Below are 20,400 nucleotides of genomic sequence, written 5' to 3'. Positions count from 1 at the left end.
GTCACAAAGGGGTTGCCGTATCGGGATTCAGACACCGTGTCGTCCTGCTCTCCCGGATCCCACACCCTTGTGTGGATCAGGCATGAAATTTTTGAATTATGTGACCGGGGGTCACTTTCGTCGTTGCGGACAAGTCGGTACGAATTGTCCCTGTGCCAGAGTGTTGGGTCTAAAAGTGAATGGGTATTGTCGGTGTAGTCGGGGTCGGGTGGTGGGTCTGGGTTTTTAATGTAAGTGACTTCCATGGGGTCACTGGAGTCGGGGTCATAGTCACTGCAATGTGGGCTGTAGAGTGGTGTGCTGTGGCTGTCCTCAGAGTCAGTGTCTGTTTCGCTGTCTCTGCTGCGGCAGCTTGTGGGCGTTTCGGGGCGTGGTCTGTTGTGGTCAGTGGGCGGAGTCGTGGGCGAGTCCGATGAAGAACTGGTCTGTGAGTGGGATGGTGGAAACGTGTCTCTGGTGGGCGGGGCGAGGTGTTCTGCTGCGTCTAGCAGGACATGGTGTGCATGGTTAGACTGTGTTCCATATGCCTTTAACTGGTTAATATGGAACCACGCGGTCTTTCCGTTGGGGTATTTTATCCTGTAAACTGAGGGGCTAATTTTGTCCGAAATTGAATATGGGCCGGAATATTTTGGTGCCAAAAAACTGCTGGGGTTATATACAGATAGCATTACCTGTTGCCCAACCTGGAATTCTGTGGGGTGTACGGTCTTATTAAAGCATGCTGTGCTTTGTCTACGCCGTTTCCTTAGTTGAACTGCGGCTGCGATCTGTGCAGACCTCACAGTCTCAACCAGGTCTTTAACTGTCTTTTCGTGTGTGAGGGCCGTCACTTCGGGGCTAGTCATGTCCAGTCCTAAAAGGAATTCTGTACCTTTCATAGGGCGTCCGGTCATGAGTGTGTGTGGTGTGTATCCTGTGGAAGTTGAAACTGTATTTCTGATAAACATGAGTGCAAATGGGAGCACTGAATCCCATGTTGAGTTGTTTTCTTGAACCATTTTTCTAAGTGTGGATTTTAGGGTCCGATTCATGCGCTCTACAATCCCGCTGGACTGTGGGTGATACGCAATATGAAAGTTTTGTTTGATGCCGAATATGGTCAGGACGTTCTTCATGACACGTCCTGTGAAGTGAGATCCCTGGTCCGAATCTATACTTCTGGGTAAACCCCATCTCGTGAAGATGTGGTGGGTCAGGATTTTTGCAGCTGTCTTTGCTGTATTTGTTCTTGAGGGGAATGCCTCTACCCATTTGGTAAGGGTATCAATTACCACCAGAACGTATTTAAAGCCATTCCTACAAGGTCCTATAAAGTCGATCTGGAAGTTTGTCCAGGGGCCATTAACTGGTCGAGTATGCCGAAGCTGTGCCTTTTTAGAATACCTCTCCGGGTTATTCTGGGCGCAAATAAGGCAATTCTCGATGTAGTGAGTTACATCTGTCCTTAGGTTAGGCCACCAACAGAGCTGCCTGAGGTGCCTCGTGGTCGTGTCGATTCCTTGATGTCCATGCCCGTCATGGAACAAAGCAATCATTTGATTCCTGTCCTGCTGCGGGACCACATAAAGCTGGTCCTTGATGATCACACCCTCATGTGTGGTCAGTGCGTGTCTAAATTTGTCAAACTGAGGCACAAAGTTGCCTTTAAAAATCTCCCTGAGATCCTCATCCTGCTTCTGTGCTTCATCTAAATCCTTGATATCGGTCTGTGAGACTTGAACTGCGCTCACAGGGGCGCTAGCTGGTGCGCTAGCTGGGGGTGTCCACAAGTGTCCTCGCCTGGAACCTGCCTTAGCCAGTGCGTCGGCTTTTACATTCCCAGGGGGGGATGACCTATGGTGGCTTGACTTTTATAATGCCGAAGGTTCTGTCCTTCGCTTTATCTAAAATGTGGCGGAGTAAAGGGGCTGATGGAAGGGGTTTCCCGTCTGCGGAGACAAAACCTCGTGTCCTCCACAGGGGTAGAAAATCTGTCAAACTATTGCAGACATTTCGACTGTCCGAATATATGTCCGCCGGGCTGGGGAAAGAATCGGGGTGGTCCACTATATAAGCCATGGCCGCGAGCTCTGCTGCCTGCGCGCCTAAGTGACCTGCCAATTTTAACGCTATTTCTTCGAGTGCGCGACCCTGCGCGTCCTCGACATATATGCCGCATCCCGTGATACGCTCACCTTCTAAAACCGTGGATGAACCGTCCACGTATATCCGTAGTGGGCCACACGTGTCTGTGTGTTGGGGGCTTTGTCTTGGGTTCCCTATCTTCCTGGGGGGTGTCTTCGCTATGAAGGGTCCTGTGTTGTGCAGGGGTGCTACAATTTCACATTCATGGGGCTGTCCTGGGTATTGGAGGTTGTCGGCTAAAAATGTGTGTGTCCGGGTCCGTTTTACCGTAATGTCGCGTCCTTGTAAAAGTAATGTCCACCCAGCTGCCCTAATCTGGCTAACTGAACCGTCCTTCAGTCGACCGTCTAGGAGTAACTGTGTGGGGGTGTGCTCGGTCAAAATGGTGATGGGGTTGAGTCCGGTAATGTACGAGAAGTACTGAACTGCCCAGAAAACTGCAAGGAGGTGCCTCTCGCAGGCTGAAAATCTCTGTTCTACTGGGTCTAAAAGTCGGGAGGCATAATCCACTGGTCTTAGCTGCTCGTGCCGTTCCTGAAGTAACACGGCCGAGAGGGTCAGATCTGTGCTCGCTACCTCTATTGCATAGGGGGAAAGGTGGTCTGGGACTTGTAGCGCGGGTGCTGCGCTAAGGGCTCTCTTTAACTCCTCCACAGCCTCTGTATGCTGCGGAAGCCATTCCCAGGGGGCTCCTTTCTTAAGGAGGTCTGAGAGTGGGGCTGCCTTTGTCGCGAATCCGTCAATGTGGTTCCGACAATAACCAACCAGTCCTAAGAACGACCGGAGGGCTGAAACATTCTGGGGAAGGGGCAATTTGACAATCGAATCAATTCTTTTGAATTCGATCTCGCGTTTGCCGTGCGTGATGACTGTACCCAAATACATCACTTTGTGTTCCAAAATCTGGGCCTTTCTTGGGTTAACTTTACATCCAATTGAGGTTAAAAGTTCCAGGAGCTCGGCCAGAAGCGTAATGTGCTCTGCCTTTGTGTCTGTCTGCAGTAGTAGGTCGTCTACATACTGTACCAGACATTCGGGGCGGGAACATTTTTCTAAACCATTCGCCAGCTGTCGGTGGAAAATGGAGGGAGAATTGTGGAATCCTTGTGGAAGGCATGTCCAGGTATACTGTTGTGCTTTGAAGGTGAAGGCAACTTTGTACTGGCACGTCTTTGCCAATGGGATTGACCAGAAGCCGTTGCTAATGTCCAATACCGTGAAATATTTGGAGTTGAGTCCCTGTTTGAGCATGGTCTCGGGACTTGTTGCTACCGTGGGGGCTACTGCTGGGGTTACTTTGTTGAGCTCCCGATAATCAATGGTCAGACGCCATGATCCGTCGGGCTTTCTCACTGGCCAAATAGGGGCATTATTGGTTGAGGCTACTGTTCTAAGCACACCTTGCTCTAATAAGCTACCTATTACCTTCTCTATTTCTCCCTCTGCTTCTAGGGGAAATCTGTATTGTTTCTGTGGTCGGGGGTCAGGTCCGGTAACGTGAATTTGTCCAGTCATTCTGCCACAGTCGTGCCGGTGACTGGCAAATGCTGTCCTATGTTTGTTTAATACTGCCTTTACTTGTCTGTCCGTGTTTAGTGCAGTCAGGTCAAATGAATAGTCTCCGACTGCGCTAATCCGGTTAGCGTACTCTCCTACTGTGAGAGTAGCGGGTGCTCTGTCCGATCTCGCCATTCGCCAGACACACTGGTTAACTGGGTCGAATGACAAGCTATGAGCGTTCATAAAATCTATCCCTAGGATGTGTTCTGCTGTCCGGGGAAGATTTACTAATACGACTGGGTGTCTGGTGGAGATGTTCCCTAGCTGGATTGCTACGGGTGCTGTAATGTGTCCCTGCTGCGAGTGTCCTGTGAAACCGCTAAGTGTGATGGTGGAGGTGGTCGGCCACGTGTCTGCCTGTGCCGTGGTTGTGGAATTAATCGTGGTGCGGGACCCTCCTGTGTCCCAAAGTAACTCTATGGGCTTCCCTCTAACCTTAGCTGTGACTACCGGTCTTCCGGATTGATCCCAAAGAGTGTCACAGACCCAAGTGGGGGAGCCCGAACACCGTCAGTCCGTTCCGTCCACATTGGTCTGTCCTGACTGGATCCCTATACTATGGATTGGTTTGGCTTTATTCCTATTCAGAGTGCCTGTCTGCTGGCCTCTCTGTGATCTTTGGGGTGCATTACATTCCTTAGCCCAATGTCCTAACTGGCCACAGTTGTAGCATTCCTGCGACTTCTGTGGAGGGCTGTTCTTTCCTTCATTCACCCACGCGGGGTTTTGGTGCGCTCTCACTGCCTGAATGTCCGCTGCAGCCTGAGCCTCTTCTGGGGACTTTACTTTGCCTCTGCCCTGAACTGATTGCTCCCAAGCGCGGGACAATCTTTTCAGGACCCACTTCTCATTATGGGCCTCCTCTGAGGGGTCATAGCTGTTGCAAGCACTCTGTCCTGCATCTGTGGCATGGGAAATTATGGTGCGCGTCCATTTAACCATATTTTCTCGGTTCAAATGGGCTCTATTTAAATCGCCGAAAACTGCGTTAAAATGGATCCACAGCCTTCCTGCAAATGCTGTGGGGTGCTCGGTTTTCTTTTGTCGGCACTTGTTAAGTCCTTCGACTGGGTCACCTCGGTTATACCCTATGGCATCTAAAATGGAGGTGTGCATTTCCTCTAGGGTGCCTCCGCCAACGTTCTGTGGGTCGGGGAGGGCTGCTACAACCGATTGGTCTAAGCTCAGGACCGTGAGCTTAACCTGCTCTCTCTCGTCCAGGCCGTACATGGTTGCCTATTGCTTTACTTTTGCGAAAAATTGGTGGGGGTCTGCGGTGGGGAGAAACAGAGTGATCTTCTCACACGCGTCCCTGAGTTGGGTTACAGTTAAGGGGGTGGTGTAAGTGATATCGGGTGCGCCTTCTGTGGTCGCTTTCCTTTGGGTGGTGACTGGATTCATTGGTGCGGTAACTATCTGATCTGTGGGGGGTTGGGGTGCTTGTCTTTTCTGCTGCGCTGCTGGCGCACATGTTCCCTGAACATAACGCTGCGCTGTCTCACTTAACTCTTTCCAGTCTGGGGCATTCTCCTCATCTAACTGCGTTCCAAAGGTGCTTTGGAACCCATTCTGCACTGAAAGCAGCGATTGCAGCTCCGCAATCTGCTTCCTGCATTTTGCATGGTCTACTGTACTCTGTCTTTGTTCTGTGGTGGCAGCATGGAGTGCTCTTAAAGCTGCCTTTAGGTCAGAGCATTGCCTCTGCAAAGCCTCTACCTGCTTCTCTGATTCTTCTCTTATCAGGACGGCACGTTGCACGTCCTGATAGGCCTTTTCGTACTGGGTCTGGGAACTGCTGAGATGGGCTAGAAAAGACTGATGTGCCCTCTTGGCATCATCCACCTCTCTACCTTTCTCTGCCAACTTCCCTCTAAGATCCATATTTTCTTTCTCGATGTCCCTGACATCCACTTTACTCATTCGATTTCTCTCTTCTAATTCTGCCCGGAGCGTCTGAACGACCTCCTCTGTGCCTCGCAATTGTGCCAAACAGGATACGATTGCCATCGGCTTGCGTGCTTTACTAAGGGTTTTCTTATGAATTTGAGAGAGGTTCTCCCACCAAGTATGTCCTATACTTCCGGGACCTGTCTCCTCATTCAAACAGAACTCTTTCCAAAGGGGCCATCCCTTTCCTTGCAGATATTTGCAGAGTTCCAGCTCCCACACGGGACACTGACCTACTCGGCTACTGCTGGTCGCTGCGACCACAAACCGTTCTGGGTTCATGAGGCGTTCCATTGACTGCATGGCCATTTTCTTTGACTCACTTAAATTTGGAACAGGGGGTGTTGAGGTTATGTCTCACGAAACGGGTAAGGCTTACGCTATGTTCCGTTCACAAAACTACCGAAAGTTTGTCGCAACAAAAATGCTTTCAGGTTTTCCTTACAACCCTGTTACTACGCATGCACAAAACACACTTCCGAATTACGTTTATTCGTTTGAACACCTTGAATACTTGTGATTTCTTTCCTTTTTCTTTACTTGGATTTCTGATTCAAATTTCAGGGTCCTCGACGGAGTGGGGGTGCCACTTGTAACCGTGTCCCGTCAGGATGTCGCCACTAAATGTTGCACGTTTTACTTGAGTGTATTATGCGTTTATTGGAGTGTATTAAGACGCCTCCGTTTAAAGGCCGTGTGCTTAACACTGCTACAGCTCTGTGTGTGTATTTTCAGCTCGGAGTCGCCAGGTGCCGTATCTGGACACCTCACAAGTATTTCAAGGTCAGGTTCAAAGTAATAAAACTATACACCGATTAGTAAGTTCAAACGATTAATATTTATTATACAAATATAATAAATACACATGCATACGCTAAAGACTAATACTTATTACTACTATTAAACGACTAAATACTTATCTATGTAGGAACCAGCAAGGTCAGGGGACAAGGCCTTTGTTCCTTTCTGGGCTGCACCTTCTGTTCACTAATAGTTGAATAATGTATAAGTAATGCCGGGTTCACGTAGCGAGCGTCGTTTTGGCACTTACTGAACGATGGCTGGTGCTCAACGGCTGGTGATGGAAGACAGGATCAACGGCTGGAGTTAGAGTCAGGCTACAACAGCAGATCTGGGCCGGAGTCAAAACAGCAGTCCAAGCCGGAGCACAAAAACAGACAGAACCATGTGCGGGGTCTACCTTTATAGGGCCCCCAATGTCCGTGCCTTTTCCAGGCGGGCCTTTACCTGCCATGTATCGATTGGGTCATTTCCCAATCGATGTCTTACAAATCCCCCAATCTGAGGGTCTCTTCTCGATGGGTGGGGCGGTCTCTAGGGTCTTTTGTGATGGATACTTCTGGTGCCGTTTCGTCTGGGCGTCCACTCAAAGTATCCATTCAAACCCAAATGTTGCTATTGTGTGTGCCCAGATCTGGATTGCCTCATTACTATGCAAAGCGTTTTGCTATTTACACCTTTGGTTGAGATCTTCCACCTGGCCATAAACTAGTTTTGTTACGTGCAGAATGCTAATTAGCCTTTGCAGACTGCTTGTCCTGGCTAAAACTGTTTTCTCCCTACAGTCTTAGCAGTTCTCCATTTTGTTAGCCCAGTGTCCATCTTAGGTGGCTACAATAGCCGCCAGGTCAGGGGCTGGGTGGGTTGCAACACAGTCAGGAAGAGACAGAGTGACCGGAAGCTCTGCACAGCCCATGGCAGGGTCAGCAGAGGAGCTGCTCGGAGGATCCCGTGACGACTGTGGAACAAGGCGAAGGGCACGGCCGATTGCGGCGCAGAATGGATCCGTCCGGTAACTGGACCAGGAAGGAGCGGGGTGCCACCTGCCTAAGGACAACAGCAGTTCCAGACCAGCCACCATCCAGGAGATGAATACTTTCGGCTGGATGTCGGGGAGATCAGCAGCACGTGAGCCGTGTGTCGCCTTTTGCTGCGTCTGAGACGTCTGCAACCTGTGAAGCAAGGGGACATGATGAAGATTCGGGGTGTGAATAGACGGCACCATTGTCCTCAGGGTGCGATTCATTAACAACTGTGAGGGCGACAGCCCAGTGGAGAGCGGGGCGCAGAGATAGGCCAACAAAGCGAGATGGAAGTCAGATCCGGCATCGGCAGCCTTGCAGAGCAGCCTATTGACTATATGAACCCCCTTTTCCACCTTGCCATTGGACTGAGGGTACAGGGGACTGGATGTGATGTCTGCAAAGTTGTACTGCGGGCGAAGCTGGCCCATTCCTGGCTTGTGAAGCAGGGGCCATTGTCCGACATCACTGTGAGCGAGATGCCATGCTGGGCAAATTTCTCTTTGCACGCCCGACTGACAGAGGATAAAGTGAGGTCGTGCAACCTGATAACCTCCGGGTAGTTTGCGAAGTAATCAATAATTAATGCATAGTCCCTACCCAATGCGTGGGAACAGGTCAATGCCCACCTTGGTCCAGGACGATGTGACCAACTCATGGGGCATCAGGGTCTCCCGTGGTTGGGCGGGTTGAAAACGCTGGCAGGTGGGGCAGTTGAGTACCGCATTGGTAATGTCGTCGTTGATTCCCGGCCAATACACAGCTTCCCTGGCCCTGCGGCGACATTTTTCAACGCCTAGCTGGCTCTCGTGCAGCTGCTCTAGGGCCAGCTGGTGCATGCTGTGCAGGATCACGATGCGGTCTAGCTTCAGGAGAACCCCATCAACGATTGCCAGATCGGCTCGAACATTGTAAAACTGTGGGCATTGGCCTTTGAGCCACCCATCCATCATTAGGTGCATGACACGCTGCAGAAGGGGGTCAGCCGCTGTCTCGCGGCGAATTTGTACCAAATGCATCCGATGCTGGCAAGTGGGAGGCTGCGAACTGAACTTGGGCGTCAGCCTGGCAAACGAACCCTTCGTGATCGCATGGTGTGGTGACCGACCTGGAAAGGGCGTCAGCAACGACAAGGTCCTTGCCAGGGGTATAAACGAGTTGGAAATCATACCTCCGTAGCTTGAGTAGGATGCGTTGGAGGCGAGGCATCATATCATTCAAGTCCTTTTGTATTATGTTGATGAGCGGACGATGGTCGGTCTCGACAGTAAACTGGGGAAGTCCATAAACATAGTCGTGGAACTTCATGACACCGGTCAGAAGGCCGAGGCACTCCTTCTCTATTTGCACATAGCGCTGTTCCATGGGGGTCATTGCCTGTGACGCATACGCAACGGGGGCCCATGACGAGGCTTCATCACGCTGCAGAAGCACGGCTCCAATCCCAGACTGACTGGCGTCCGTAGAGGTTTTCATTTCCTTAGCCAGATCAAAAAAGGCCAGAACTGAGGCCGTGGATAGCTTGGCCTTCAGTTCCCTCCACTCGAGCTCGTGGGAGGGAGCCACTGGAAGTCCGTTGTCTTCCGGACCAGGTTCCTGAGAGCCGTGGAATGCGAGGCGAGGTTGGGATCAAACTTACCAGGAAATTTACCATGCCCAAGAACCGGAGGACCGCTTTCTTGTCCTCGGGCGTTTTCGTGGAAGTAATAGCAGCAATTTTGTCCTCATCCGGCCGCACACCCAAATGGGAAATGTGGTCACCCAGGAATTTAATGTCCGACTGGCCGAAAGAGCATTTGGCTCTATTGAGGCGGAGGCCATGCTCATGTATGCACTTGAAGACGTGCTTGAGGCAGCTGATGTGCTCCTGCGGGGTGGTGGACCAGATTATTATGTCGTCGACGTAGACACGGACACCTTCAATTCCCTCCATCATCTGTTCCATTATTCTGTGAAATATTTTGGACGCTGAGATGATGCCAAATGGCATTCGGTTGTAGCAGTATCTGCCAAAGGGGGTGTTGAATGTGCACAGTTTTCTGCTCGATTCATCCAGCTGGATTTCCCAGAAGCCTTTTGAGGCGTTGGGTTTTGTGAAGAGTTTGGCGTGGGCCATTTCACACATGAGTTCCTCACGTTTGGAAATCGGGTAGTGCTCCCGCATGATATTCCGATTAAGATCCTTAGGATCTATGCAAATCCTTAGCTCACCGGACGGTTTCTTCACACAGACCATGGAACTCACCCAGTCGGTCGGTTCCGTGACCCTGGAGATAACCCCTTGGTCCTGGAGGTCCTGGAGTTATTGCTTGAGGCCGGCCTTAAGGGGCGCTGGGACCCTGCAAGGTGCGTGAACTACAGGCGTGGCATTTGGCTTGAGTAGAATCTTGTATGTATATGGGAGCGTGCCCATGCCCTCGAAGACATTGTGGTACTGTTGGATGATGGAGTCGAGTTGCGTGGCTGGGAGAGAGAGAGTGAACCCTCTGCATCAAATTCAGCAGCTTACATGCCTGCGCACCGAGCAAGGAGGCTTTCGAGGCGGCAACGATCTCGAAGGATAATACAGCTGTGTGAGCACAGTGCGTCACCATGAGTTGGCAGGAGTCACTGGCAGCAATGGCATTTCCGCTGTAATCAAGCAGTTGGCATGCAGATGGCAGGATGGCAGACTCGACACAGAGGTTGTGAAGGTCAGACGATGCAATGAGATTGGCGGAGATGCCAATGTCCAGGCGGAACCTCACAGGGGACCGGTTGACCATAAGGGTGACACACCACTCATCATCCGGATCAATGCTGTGTATAGGAATGGGCTTGGTGCTGCACTTAGGAGACATCCTGTGCTTGGTTATGATGCCGATTTGGAAAGGGGCTTGCAGGTCATCGCTGTCAAATTCGGAGGACAGGTCTGGGACAGGCTCGTTGATTGTGGGATGAATGGCCCGGACATCCCTGCAAGGCTGGCTGGATCTTCGGAAACCAGCAGGCTGAGTGGACCTGCATAAAGCAGCATAGTGGCCAAGTTTGCCATACTGCAGACAGCGTCGGGTCTTCGCAGGACAGTGCCGCTTTAAGTGGGCGGAGCCACAGTTGCCGCACGCCGTTGCGTCGGCGCGTTCGTTACGCCACCGCGCATGCGTGGTGCGATCCAGCGTGGTGCGCGCCTACGCTGTACGTTCTTCGACGTTGCCATGTTCATTGCGTCCCAGCACGGGAGTCCGTGAAAAGCGCGCAAAATGGGCGCCTTCGTGCAGGCTTAGGCCCTGGAGTGATTTGATGACCTGGACCCATTCTGCCTCATGGGGAGCTTGCCGCGCCGTTTCAGCGGCCTGGATGCAGGAATATCGCATGGAGGCGTGCTCATGGAACACGCAGGTCTCTATGGCAGTGGACAGGGTGAGCTGTTTGACCTTAAGAAGCTGCCGGCGAAGGGGCTCCGACTGCACACCAAAAACTATCTGATCGCGTATCATGGAGTCAAAGGTGGACCCGTAGTTGCAGGACTGCGCAAGGACATGGAGGTGGGTGATAAAGGACTGGAAAAGTTTGTCCTTACCCTGTAAGCGCTGCTTAAAAATATAGCGCTCGAAGCTCTCATTTACCTCGACTTTGCAGGAGGGCCATCTTGAACTTTGATTTATCTTCCCCGTCAGCGAAGGTGAGCGAGTTAAAGATGTGAAGGGTATGTTCCCCGGCTGTGGAGAGGAAGAGAGCAATCTTCCGTGTATCCGAGGCAGCTTCCAGGTCCCTGGCCTCGAGGTGCAGCTGGAAGCGCTGTTTAAAACTCTTCCAGTCGGAGCCCAGGTTCCCGTTAATGCGGAGGGAGGGCGGCTGGCGAACGCTGTCCATACTGCAGGATGGCTGAAGACTGGTGGAAGGCTGATCACTGGAAGGTATGTCTCAGAAGTTCTAACATCCCTCAACTACTGGTACCATAAGGTGTTGGGCACTCGTGAAGCAGACATATGCCACCAACAGTGAAGATGGTTCAACACTATTTTATTAACTCTTATAAAATACTAGACATGCTATAACTGTGGGTTTACACAATGCTAGTTTAACTAGAGACCTGTGCCTGTCCGAATCTCTCAGCATGTGTGAGTCTGTACTGTACCTGATGAGCTCTTGTGCTTCTGAGAGGCAGCATCCAGAATGAGCGGGAACAGTGATGCCCTCTGCCTTTATAGTGAGTGTGTTCTAACTGGTGATTGGCTGCGGTGTTTGTGCATGTTGATTGGTCCTAGTGTACGTCCATCAGTGTGTGAGTCTGCCCCATGATATACTGGTGTATATTATGACATGGCTGTTGGACTGGACTAAATCAGACGGTTCGGGATCCCAGGCTGGAGTAGGAATGGACTAAATCAGACAGTTCGGGATCCCAGGCTGGGAGTGGGAATGGACTATCAGACGGTTCTGGATCCCAGGTTAGATATTGGTCTGGACTAAATCAGGCAGTTCTGACCCAGGCTGGCAGTTGGACTGGACTAAATCAGACGATTCGGGATCCCGGCAGGAAGTGGGAATGGACTAAATCAGACAGTTCTGACCCAGGCTGGGAGTTGGACTGGACTATCAGACGGTTCTGGATCCCAGGCTCAGTATTGGTCTGGACTAAATCAGACAGTTCTGACCCAGGCTGGGAGTTGGACTGGACTATCAGACGGTTCTGGATCCCAGGCTCGGTATTGGTCTAGACTAAATCAGACAGTTCTGACCCAGGCTGGGAGTTGGACTGGACTATCAGACGGTTCTGGATCCCAGGCTCGGTATTGGTCTGGACTAAATCAGACAGTTCTGACCCAGGCTGGGAGTTGGACTGGACTAAATCAGACGATTCGGGATCCCGGCAGGAAGTGGGAATGGACTAAATCAGACAGTTCTGACCCAGGCTGGGAGTTGGACTGGACTATCAGACGGTTCGGGATCCCGGCAGGAAGTGGGAATGGACTAATTCAGACGGTTCGGGATCCCAGGCTGGGAGTTGGACTGGACTATCAGACGGTTCTGGATCCCAGGCTCGGTATTGGTCTGGACTAAATCAGACAGTTCTGACCCAGGCTGGGAGTTGGACTGGACTATCAGACGGTTTGGGATCCCAGGCTGGGAGTTGGACTGGACTATCAGACGGTTCTGGATCCCAGGCTCGGTATTAGTCTGGACTAAATCAGACAATTCTGACCCAGGCTGGGAGTTGGACTGGACTAAATCAGACAGTTCTGACCCAGGCTGGGAGTTGGACTGGACTAAATCAGACGATTCGGGATCCCGGCAGGAAGTGGGAATGGACTAAATCAGACAGTTCTGACCCAGGCTGGGAGTTGGACTGGACTATCAGACGGTTCGGGATCCCGGCAGGAAGTGGGAATGGACTAATTCAGACGGTTCGGGATCCCAGGCTGGGAGTTGGACTGGACTATCAGACGGTTCTGGATCCCAGGCTCGGTATTGGTCTGGACTAAATCAGACAGTTCTGACCCAGGCTGGGAGTTGGACTGGACTATCAGACGGTTCGGGATCCCAGGCTGGGAGTTGGACTGGACTATCAGACGGTTCTGGATCCCAGGCTCGGTATTAGTCTGGACTAAATCAGACAATTCTGACCCAGGCTGGGAGTTGGACTGGACTAAATCAGACAGTTCTGACCCAGGCTCAGTATTGGTCTGGACTAAATCAGACGGTTCGGGATCCCAGGCTGGGAGTTGGACTGGACTATCAGACGGTTCTGGATCCCAGGCTCGGTATTGGTCTGGACTAATTCATACAGTTCTGACCCAGGCTGGGAGTTGGACTGGACTAAATCAGACGATTCGGGATCCCGGCAGGAAGTGGGAATGGACTAAATCAGACAGTTCTGACCCAGGCTGGGAGTTGGACTGGACTATCAGACGGTTCTGGATCCCAGGCTTGGTATTGAAGTTTAGTGTAGGCGCTGGTTCCTGTTCACCCTCTGATTAATATAAATTACCCTGCCTGATTAATTCCCCTCCTGGTGTGTGTTCCAATATTGAGGACATTGCCAAGTTGCAGCCTGTGTTCCCAACACCAATCATCCCGCACGTGTGGGCGAAAACCTTTCATAAACCACCTCAGCCACATGGCAACAGATGACGTTTCTTCACAACGTTTCTCTGATTGGTCTCTTTGTTGGCTGCGTAGACAGGTTGTCTGTCTCAACACCGATTGGTCCGATCTGCCCGGCGCAGAACCCAGCACTTCTCTGGTTGGTTTACATTAACCTTGTAAGAAGTCTTACAACACCAGGTTAAAGTCCAACAGGTTTGTTTCAAACACGAGCTTTCGGAGCACTGCTCCTTCTTCAGGTGAACGGCTCCTTCTTCTTCATTCACCTGAAGAAGGAGCCGTGCTCCGAAAGCTCGTGTTTGAAACAAACCTGTTGGACTTTAACCTGGTGTTGTAAGACTTCTTACTGTGCTCACCCCAGTCCAACGCCGGCATCTCCACATCATACATTAACCTTGTAACAGATGCTCCGTTTCGATTGGTTGTTCAAGCCACTCTTCTGATTGGCTGGCCTTTGCACGGGCTGATTGGCAGTTTCCCCCTCACTCTCCCGGTTTTTGTCTATTTCTTGATTTTGATTGGTCCTTGTTCTCCTGCTCGAATTGGTTACTTCCTGCTCAGTTCCTATTGGTCAGTGTATACTGAATCCGGATTGGCCAGTCTCTCTGTTTAAAGTCTCCCCGGGCTGCAGATGATTTCAGTTTCTCATTGAGCTGCTGGTGGGAAATGTCTCTGCTCCGAACGGCTGATTCCCGCTCCCTGTGGATCAGGATATTCCTCCTCATCTGGAGCCTGATCATCTTCAATGGGGAGAGAGAGAGTGGAGCCGGTAAGTACCCGAGTTACAGCCAGTGTGACGGGATGGACTGGGGTCAGTGGGTGTCCGGAGAGAGGATCTGCCAACAACTGAAACCCGGCATTGTCTGTAAATCTATCCAGTGTAAAATCTGCAGTATTCAGAAACCAGTTCCATGACATCATTGCTGCTTGTAAGAATTCAGGGAAATATCCTCAAACATCTTTCAGTAATATTCCTTTTCACCTAGAGGGTCAGGGGATTTGGCAGTTTATGGTCATTCCTGTGTAACCCCTCCTTGAGTACATGGGTGTACTTGGACTTTCAGAAGGCTTTCAATGCAGTGCCATACAACAAACTTGTGAGAAAAGTTATAATTCATGAAACGAATGGGACAGCAGCAACACGGATGTAAAATTGGCTGAATAGTACGGAGCTGAGAGTAATGGCCAATGGTAATTATCGGACTGTTCCCAGGAATTGGTACTGTGACCCTTGCTTGGTGTATAGGGGACAATTTCAATTTGTAAATGACACAAAACGCATGAAGAGAACAATGTAGAACATCAAAAGGACACGGGTGGAGTGAGGAGATAGCTGGCTGATACGTGGAGAATTGAGGTGATGCATTTTGGTAGTTGGAACATGGAGATCAAATAAGAGGTGCAGAAGCAGAGGGGCTAGATTTCTATGCGCATAGGTGCACATGGATCATTGCATAGATCATAGATCTATGATCTATGTGCATAGATCATAGATCTATGATCTATGATCATAGATCAACCGGGATCTGGGATTCATGTCGCATTACATTCGGCCCCCACCAACAAGCCTGGACTTGCAGAGGCCTACCGACTGAACTGGCTTGGGACAATTCACACCTCTTTAACCTGGAGTTACCTCTCTCACTGCATCTTTGATGATTTGATTGCCTGCAGGTGCTCGCATTCCGGGGCATCTCTGACTGTGTCTATATAAACATTTCTGGAACAAGCCTTTCCATTCACCTGAAGAAGGAGCCGTGCTCCGAAAGCTCGTGTTTGAAACAAACCTGTTGGACTTTAACCTGGTGTTGTAAGACTTCTTACTGTGCTCACCCCAGTCCAACGCCGGCATCTCCACATCATAGATCATAGATGATGGCAGGACAGGTGGAGAGAGAGCAGTTAATAAAGTTAATATTCTGGTCTTTATTAATAGGGGCACAGAATACAAGGGCATGGAGATTATGCAGAACTTGTACAGTTCTAGGTGTCACTATAGGAAGGATGTCAACTCTATTGGAAATGGAGGCAGCACAGTGGCGCAGTGGATTAGCACTGCAGCCTCACGGCGCCGAGGTCCCAGGTTCGATCCCGGCTCTGGGTCACTGTCCGTGTGGAGTTTGCACATTCTCCCTGTGTTTGTGTGGGTTTTGCCCCCACAACCCAAAAATGTGCAAGCTAGGTGGATTGGACATGCTAAATTGCCCCTTAATTGGAAAAAATTAATTGGGTACTCTAAATTTAGAAAAAAAACTCTGTTGGAAATGTAGAAGTGGTTTACAAGAATGCTTCTGGTATGAGAAGCTTGAGTAATGGTAGTAACCTTGAGAGGTTGGGACTGCTCCTTGGAGAGGCTGAGAGGAGATTTGATACAGTGCTGAAGCTGGCTATTCGGCCCATTGAGTTTGGACTGACCCTCTGAACAGCACTCCACTAAGTTCCTAGCCCCATAACTAAAGGTGCTCAGTGGCAATTTAGCATTGCCAGTCAACCTAAACAGCACGGGCGGAATTCTCCGCTCCTCACCGAGATCGGGAATGCCGTTGTGAACTCGGCCGAGTTTCACGACGGCATTGGCGGCCGCTCCCCTCCCCCTATTCTCCTCTCCCAGTGGGGATAGGAGCGGCGCTCCGTAGATATCGGCCGGGGGGGTGTTGCGGCGATAATTACGCGGCCGGCGGGCCTAATGACATGTGCGACTGACGTCATAACGCTGACAGCACGAACTCGCGCATGTGTGGTGGCCATCTTTCCCATCAGCCGCCCCGCAAGACGTGGTGGCTTGATCTTGCGGGGCGGCGGAGGGGAAATAGTGCGTCCGATTTGGACGCTGGCCCGACGATCGGTGGGCACCAATCGCGGGCCTGTCCCCTCCTGAGCAGTCGTGGTGCTCTTGCCCCAAATGGCCCCCTAGAAGCCCCAAACGGGCATCTGGCGCCATTTCATGACGACAGCGACCAGGTGTGTTTGCCGCCGTCGTGAAACGGTCGTGAACGGCAGGCTGCTCGGCCCATCGGGTTTGGAGAATCGCCGTTCGCCGTGAAAAACGGCGGGCGGCGATTCTTCCGAGCCGGGGGGGAGAATCGCGAGGGGGGCCCTCCTGCGATTCTCCCATGCTGCGTGGGGAGCGAAGAATCTTTGGACTATGGGAGGAAACCAGAGCACCCAGAAACTGGAGGAAACCCATGCAGACACAGAGGGAACATGTAAACTCTACAGACAAAACTGGAATTGAACCGGGGTCCCTGTGCTGTGAAGTAGCAGTGCTAACCACTGCCAACCGTGCCACACAACATGTGGTGATGTTCAGAAATCATGAAGGGGGCTAGATAAAATAGATAGGGCGAAACTGTTCTCTTTGTAAAAGGATCCAGAACGAGGGGGCATACATTTAAAGTGATATGCAAATATGATGCGAGAACCTTTTCACACAGACAAAGTCATTGGACTCCATGTTAGCTCTTTTCTCTCCCTACAGATGCTGCCAGACTTGCTGAGATTTTCCAGCATTTTCTCTTTCTTTTCACACAGTAAATGGTAGTAAGCTATGTTGCTTGTTTGGAGAGCTGGTGCAGCCATGATGGTCTGAATGCCCTCCTTCTGTACCTGCTACAATTCTGACATCTGGACAGCAGATGGGGAGAATTGTTCCGTTCTCTAGAAGGATTGAGAATGAGGGTATTGAATTAAATTGGGAAAATAAACCAGCGATGAGAAATTTTTCATGTAGCAAGTGGTTCAGGTCTTGAATACACTGGCTGGGTGGTGAAGGCAGGTTCAATCAAAGCATACAAGAGGGTATTAAATTTGAACAGGAAGAATGAAGCAGTGTTGTGGGGAAAGAACCGGAGAATGGCAGTAAATGGCTCGTTTGAGTAGCCAATGCAGACACTGGTCCTCTTCAGCACTGAGAAAATGTCTTTATGATTTTCTAATTCCGTTTGCAGATCAGTAATTCTAAGAAATCTCTCCACTTGATACCTGATCCTTTATTGAGGAGTACAGGAAGCCTTTGCTGCTTCATGTCCTGATGTGTTAAAATTTGGTATTTTGAGCGTTCTCTAACTGGGACAAAAGTTTTTAAATACTGCAGATGCTGGGAATCTGAAATATTGAATAAACTCAGCGGGTCTGGCAGCGTCTGGTGAGAGAAACAGTTAACATGCTTTAAGAATAGTCATATGGTCTCAAAATGCAAACTTTCTCCCTCCATGGACGCTGACAGACTGATATATTTTCCAGTGCTTTGTTTTCATTCTCATTGGGTTCTGTTCACAAAGGGTTAATTAAGTTGACAGGAAACGGGCAGTTATTTGAATGCTTGGGCGAAATTATTTGGAATAAGGCATCACTTAAGGTCTTATTTATCACTGAAAAGTTTTTCATATTTCCAGCCAGTGAGGTGCTGAGGCTCCTGCTCTATGAATCCTAGAGTTGGTGCTAGTTATCACCATGGGTTTTGCTGTGAGACACTCGCGAATTCACTGGATTCACTTCTCTTAAAGAGTTACAGAAACCAATAGGATAAGCTACTGCCGATGTTAGAAATTTGAATTTTCAAAAAACTAATCTGAATATTTGCAACATGGACACTTCGACTCCCTCCCTCCCCACCACCCTCCTTTCCCTTCCCTCCCCACCACCCCCCTTCCTTTCCTTTCTGTTGGTACAGAGGCAAGGGTATCCGGTCTCTCCAGCACAAAGTTTAGTGTTTGTACCAATTGTTTTTTGTAGAAACGTGTGTGAACTGTTTTAATAATCAGAGTATCCCCCCCCCCCCACCCTCCCCTTGCATTGGTACTGAGGGGAGGGTACCCTGTTTCTCCAACACAAAATTAGTGTTTGTACTGTTTGGCCCTGTGTGTGTGTGTGTGTGTGTGTGTGTGTGTGTGTATATATTTTTACTGTTCTAATAAAAATATATGGACACTTTTTTTTTTTCAAAACTGGAAATAGTTTTAAAGCTGAGATGAAGGCATAGCGTGGAGGGAGCAGGTGGTTGGAACAAAAAGAAAGATTGGTGATAAGATTGAAAAGTGACCTTAAAAGGGGCAGCACGGTAGCATGGTGGTTAGCATAAATGCTTCACAGCTCCAGGGTCCCAGGTTCGATTCCCGGCTGGGTCACTGTCTGTGCGGAGTCTGCACGTCCTCCCCGTGTGTGCGTGGGTTTCCTCCGGGTGCTCCAGTTTCCTCCCACAGTCCAAAGATGTGCGGGTTAGGTGGATTGGCCATGCTAAATTGCCCGTAGTGTCCTTAAAAGTAAGGTTAAGGGGGGGGTTGTTGGGTTACGGGTATAGGATGGATACGTGGGTTTGAGTAGGGTGATTATTGCTCGGCACAACATCGAGGGCCGAAGGGCCTGTTCTGTGCTGTACTGTTCTATGTTCTATGTTCTAAATGACAGGATATGTTGCAAGGCAAAAGGTGAAGGGTGGTAATGAAGCCAGTAAAGAAATGAGTATCTGGAAGAGGTGTGAATGCAGAATCATTACAGACAGCTGTCACCCACAGATGTGAGCAGAGGTTATGATCTGAATTGTTGAACTCCTTTGAGTCTGGCAAATTGTCAACAGCCATATTTTTGAGCTCTACCCACTCATGGAGATCTGCCCTCCTACGCTCTAGTGAAGCTTGAAGAAACAGCACCTCTTAAACGTTATTGCACTTTGTGGATATTGAGCAATGAAGATGTACTTGCACAGGAATAGTTAGTGATACTGAAATCCTGAACCTTTGAGATTAAAATGGTTGTGATTTATTCCCCCATAGTTTTCAGTTATTGCACCTATTGATTACCTATTCTGTGTATTAGTGAGTTGCTGCAAAAGTATTGCACCCCACTAGTCAGCTGACACCTCTCCCTCCAGTTCTTTCGCGGTGCCTCAGAATTATAGTGTGGATATTACAGATGTTTAATATTAGTGCAGCTTTCTCCCTTGCCTGTCGAGTCCCGAGGTTACACAGACTTTAGCATCAGCACAACCGGTTGATATTAATTGTCTGACAGCGCCAGAGACCCAGGTTTGATTCTGTGCTAGTGTCACTGTCTGCACGTTCTCCCTGTGTCTGCGTGGGTTTCCTCCGGGCGCTCCGGTTTCCTCTTGCAGTCCCGAAAGACGTGTGGCGGGATACTCTCAGCCCGGGGCTGGGCCCGAGAATCAGCGCGTATCGCACCCCAATGCCGGAATGTGATTCTCTGCTCTGCGGAGAATTGGCACCATTGGCGCTGGCATGGTCGATGCAGCGCTGGCCGCTCTACGGCCCCCCCCCCCAGCGATCCTGGGCCAAGTAGCCGTACCAAAAAAATCCGAGTCCCGCCGGCATCTTTCTCACCTGGTCTTAGCGGCGGGATCTCGGTGTCACAGGGTCCAGGGGCAGCCTGTTGGTGGGGGGCCGACCCCGCTGGGGGGCCTCAGCTGTGGCCTGACCCGCGATCAGGGCCCACCGATCAGTGGGCCGGCTGCTCAGGCTGGGGGCTTCCTTTCTTCCGCGCCAGCCCCTGTAGCCCCACACCATGTTGCATCGGGGCCGGGGCCGGCGCGGACAAGGGAGCCGCAGCACATCCACGGACCATGCGGCACCCAGTTGACGGCAGGATCGGCAGCTGGAGCTGCGTGGGTCACTCCAGTGCTGTGCTGGTCCCCTGTAGGGGCCAGAACTGCTGATCCTGAGGCCATGTTGGCGCCGTCGGTAAACGGTTTGGTGTTTACAACCGCGTTGACACTTAGCCTCAGGATCACAGAATCCGGCCCAGGGTGCTGTTCGGTGAATTGGACATTCTGAATTCTCCCTCCGTGCACCCGAACAGGTACCTGAAATTGGCAACGCGGGGGTTTTCACAGTAACTTCATTGC

General features: G+C 50.6%; 1 protein-coding gene across 1 annotated transcript in view; it reads left to right on the top strand.

Moving 5' to 3' along the window:
• The first annotated feature begins 14,139 nt into the window (after positions 1-14,139).
• The window catches only part of LOC119975903 (SLA class II histocompatibility antigen, DQ haplotype D beta chain-like), a 40,778-nt gene continuing 34,517 nt past the window's right edge, over positions 14,140-20,400 (top strand). The window contains exon 1 of the mRNA XM_038815839.1: positions 14,140-14,313. Coding sequence (XP_038671767.1) covers positions 14,211-14,313 — 103 coding nt within the window. The 5' untranslated portion in view covers positions 14,140-14,210. The remainder of the gene's footprint in view (positions 14,314-20,400) is intronic.

The sequence above is a fragment of the Scyliorhinus canicula genome, chromosome 13, assembly GCF_902713615.1.
Source record: "Scyliorhinus canicula chromosome 13, sScyCan1.1, whole genome shotgun sequence".
NCBI lineage: Eukaryota > Metazoa > Chordata > Chondrichthyes > Carcharhiniformes > Scyliorhinidae > Scyliorhinus > Scyliorhinus canicula.
Note: the sequence above shows the minus strand (reverse complement) of the source record. Positions and strands in the feature narration are given on the sequence as shown.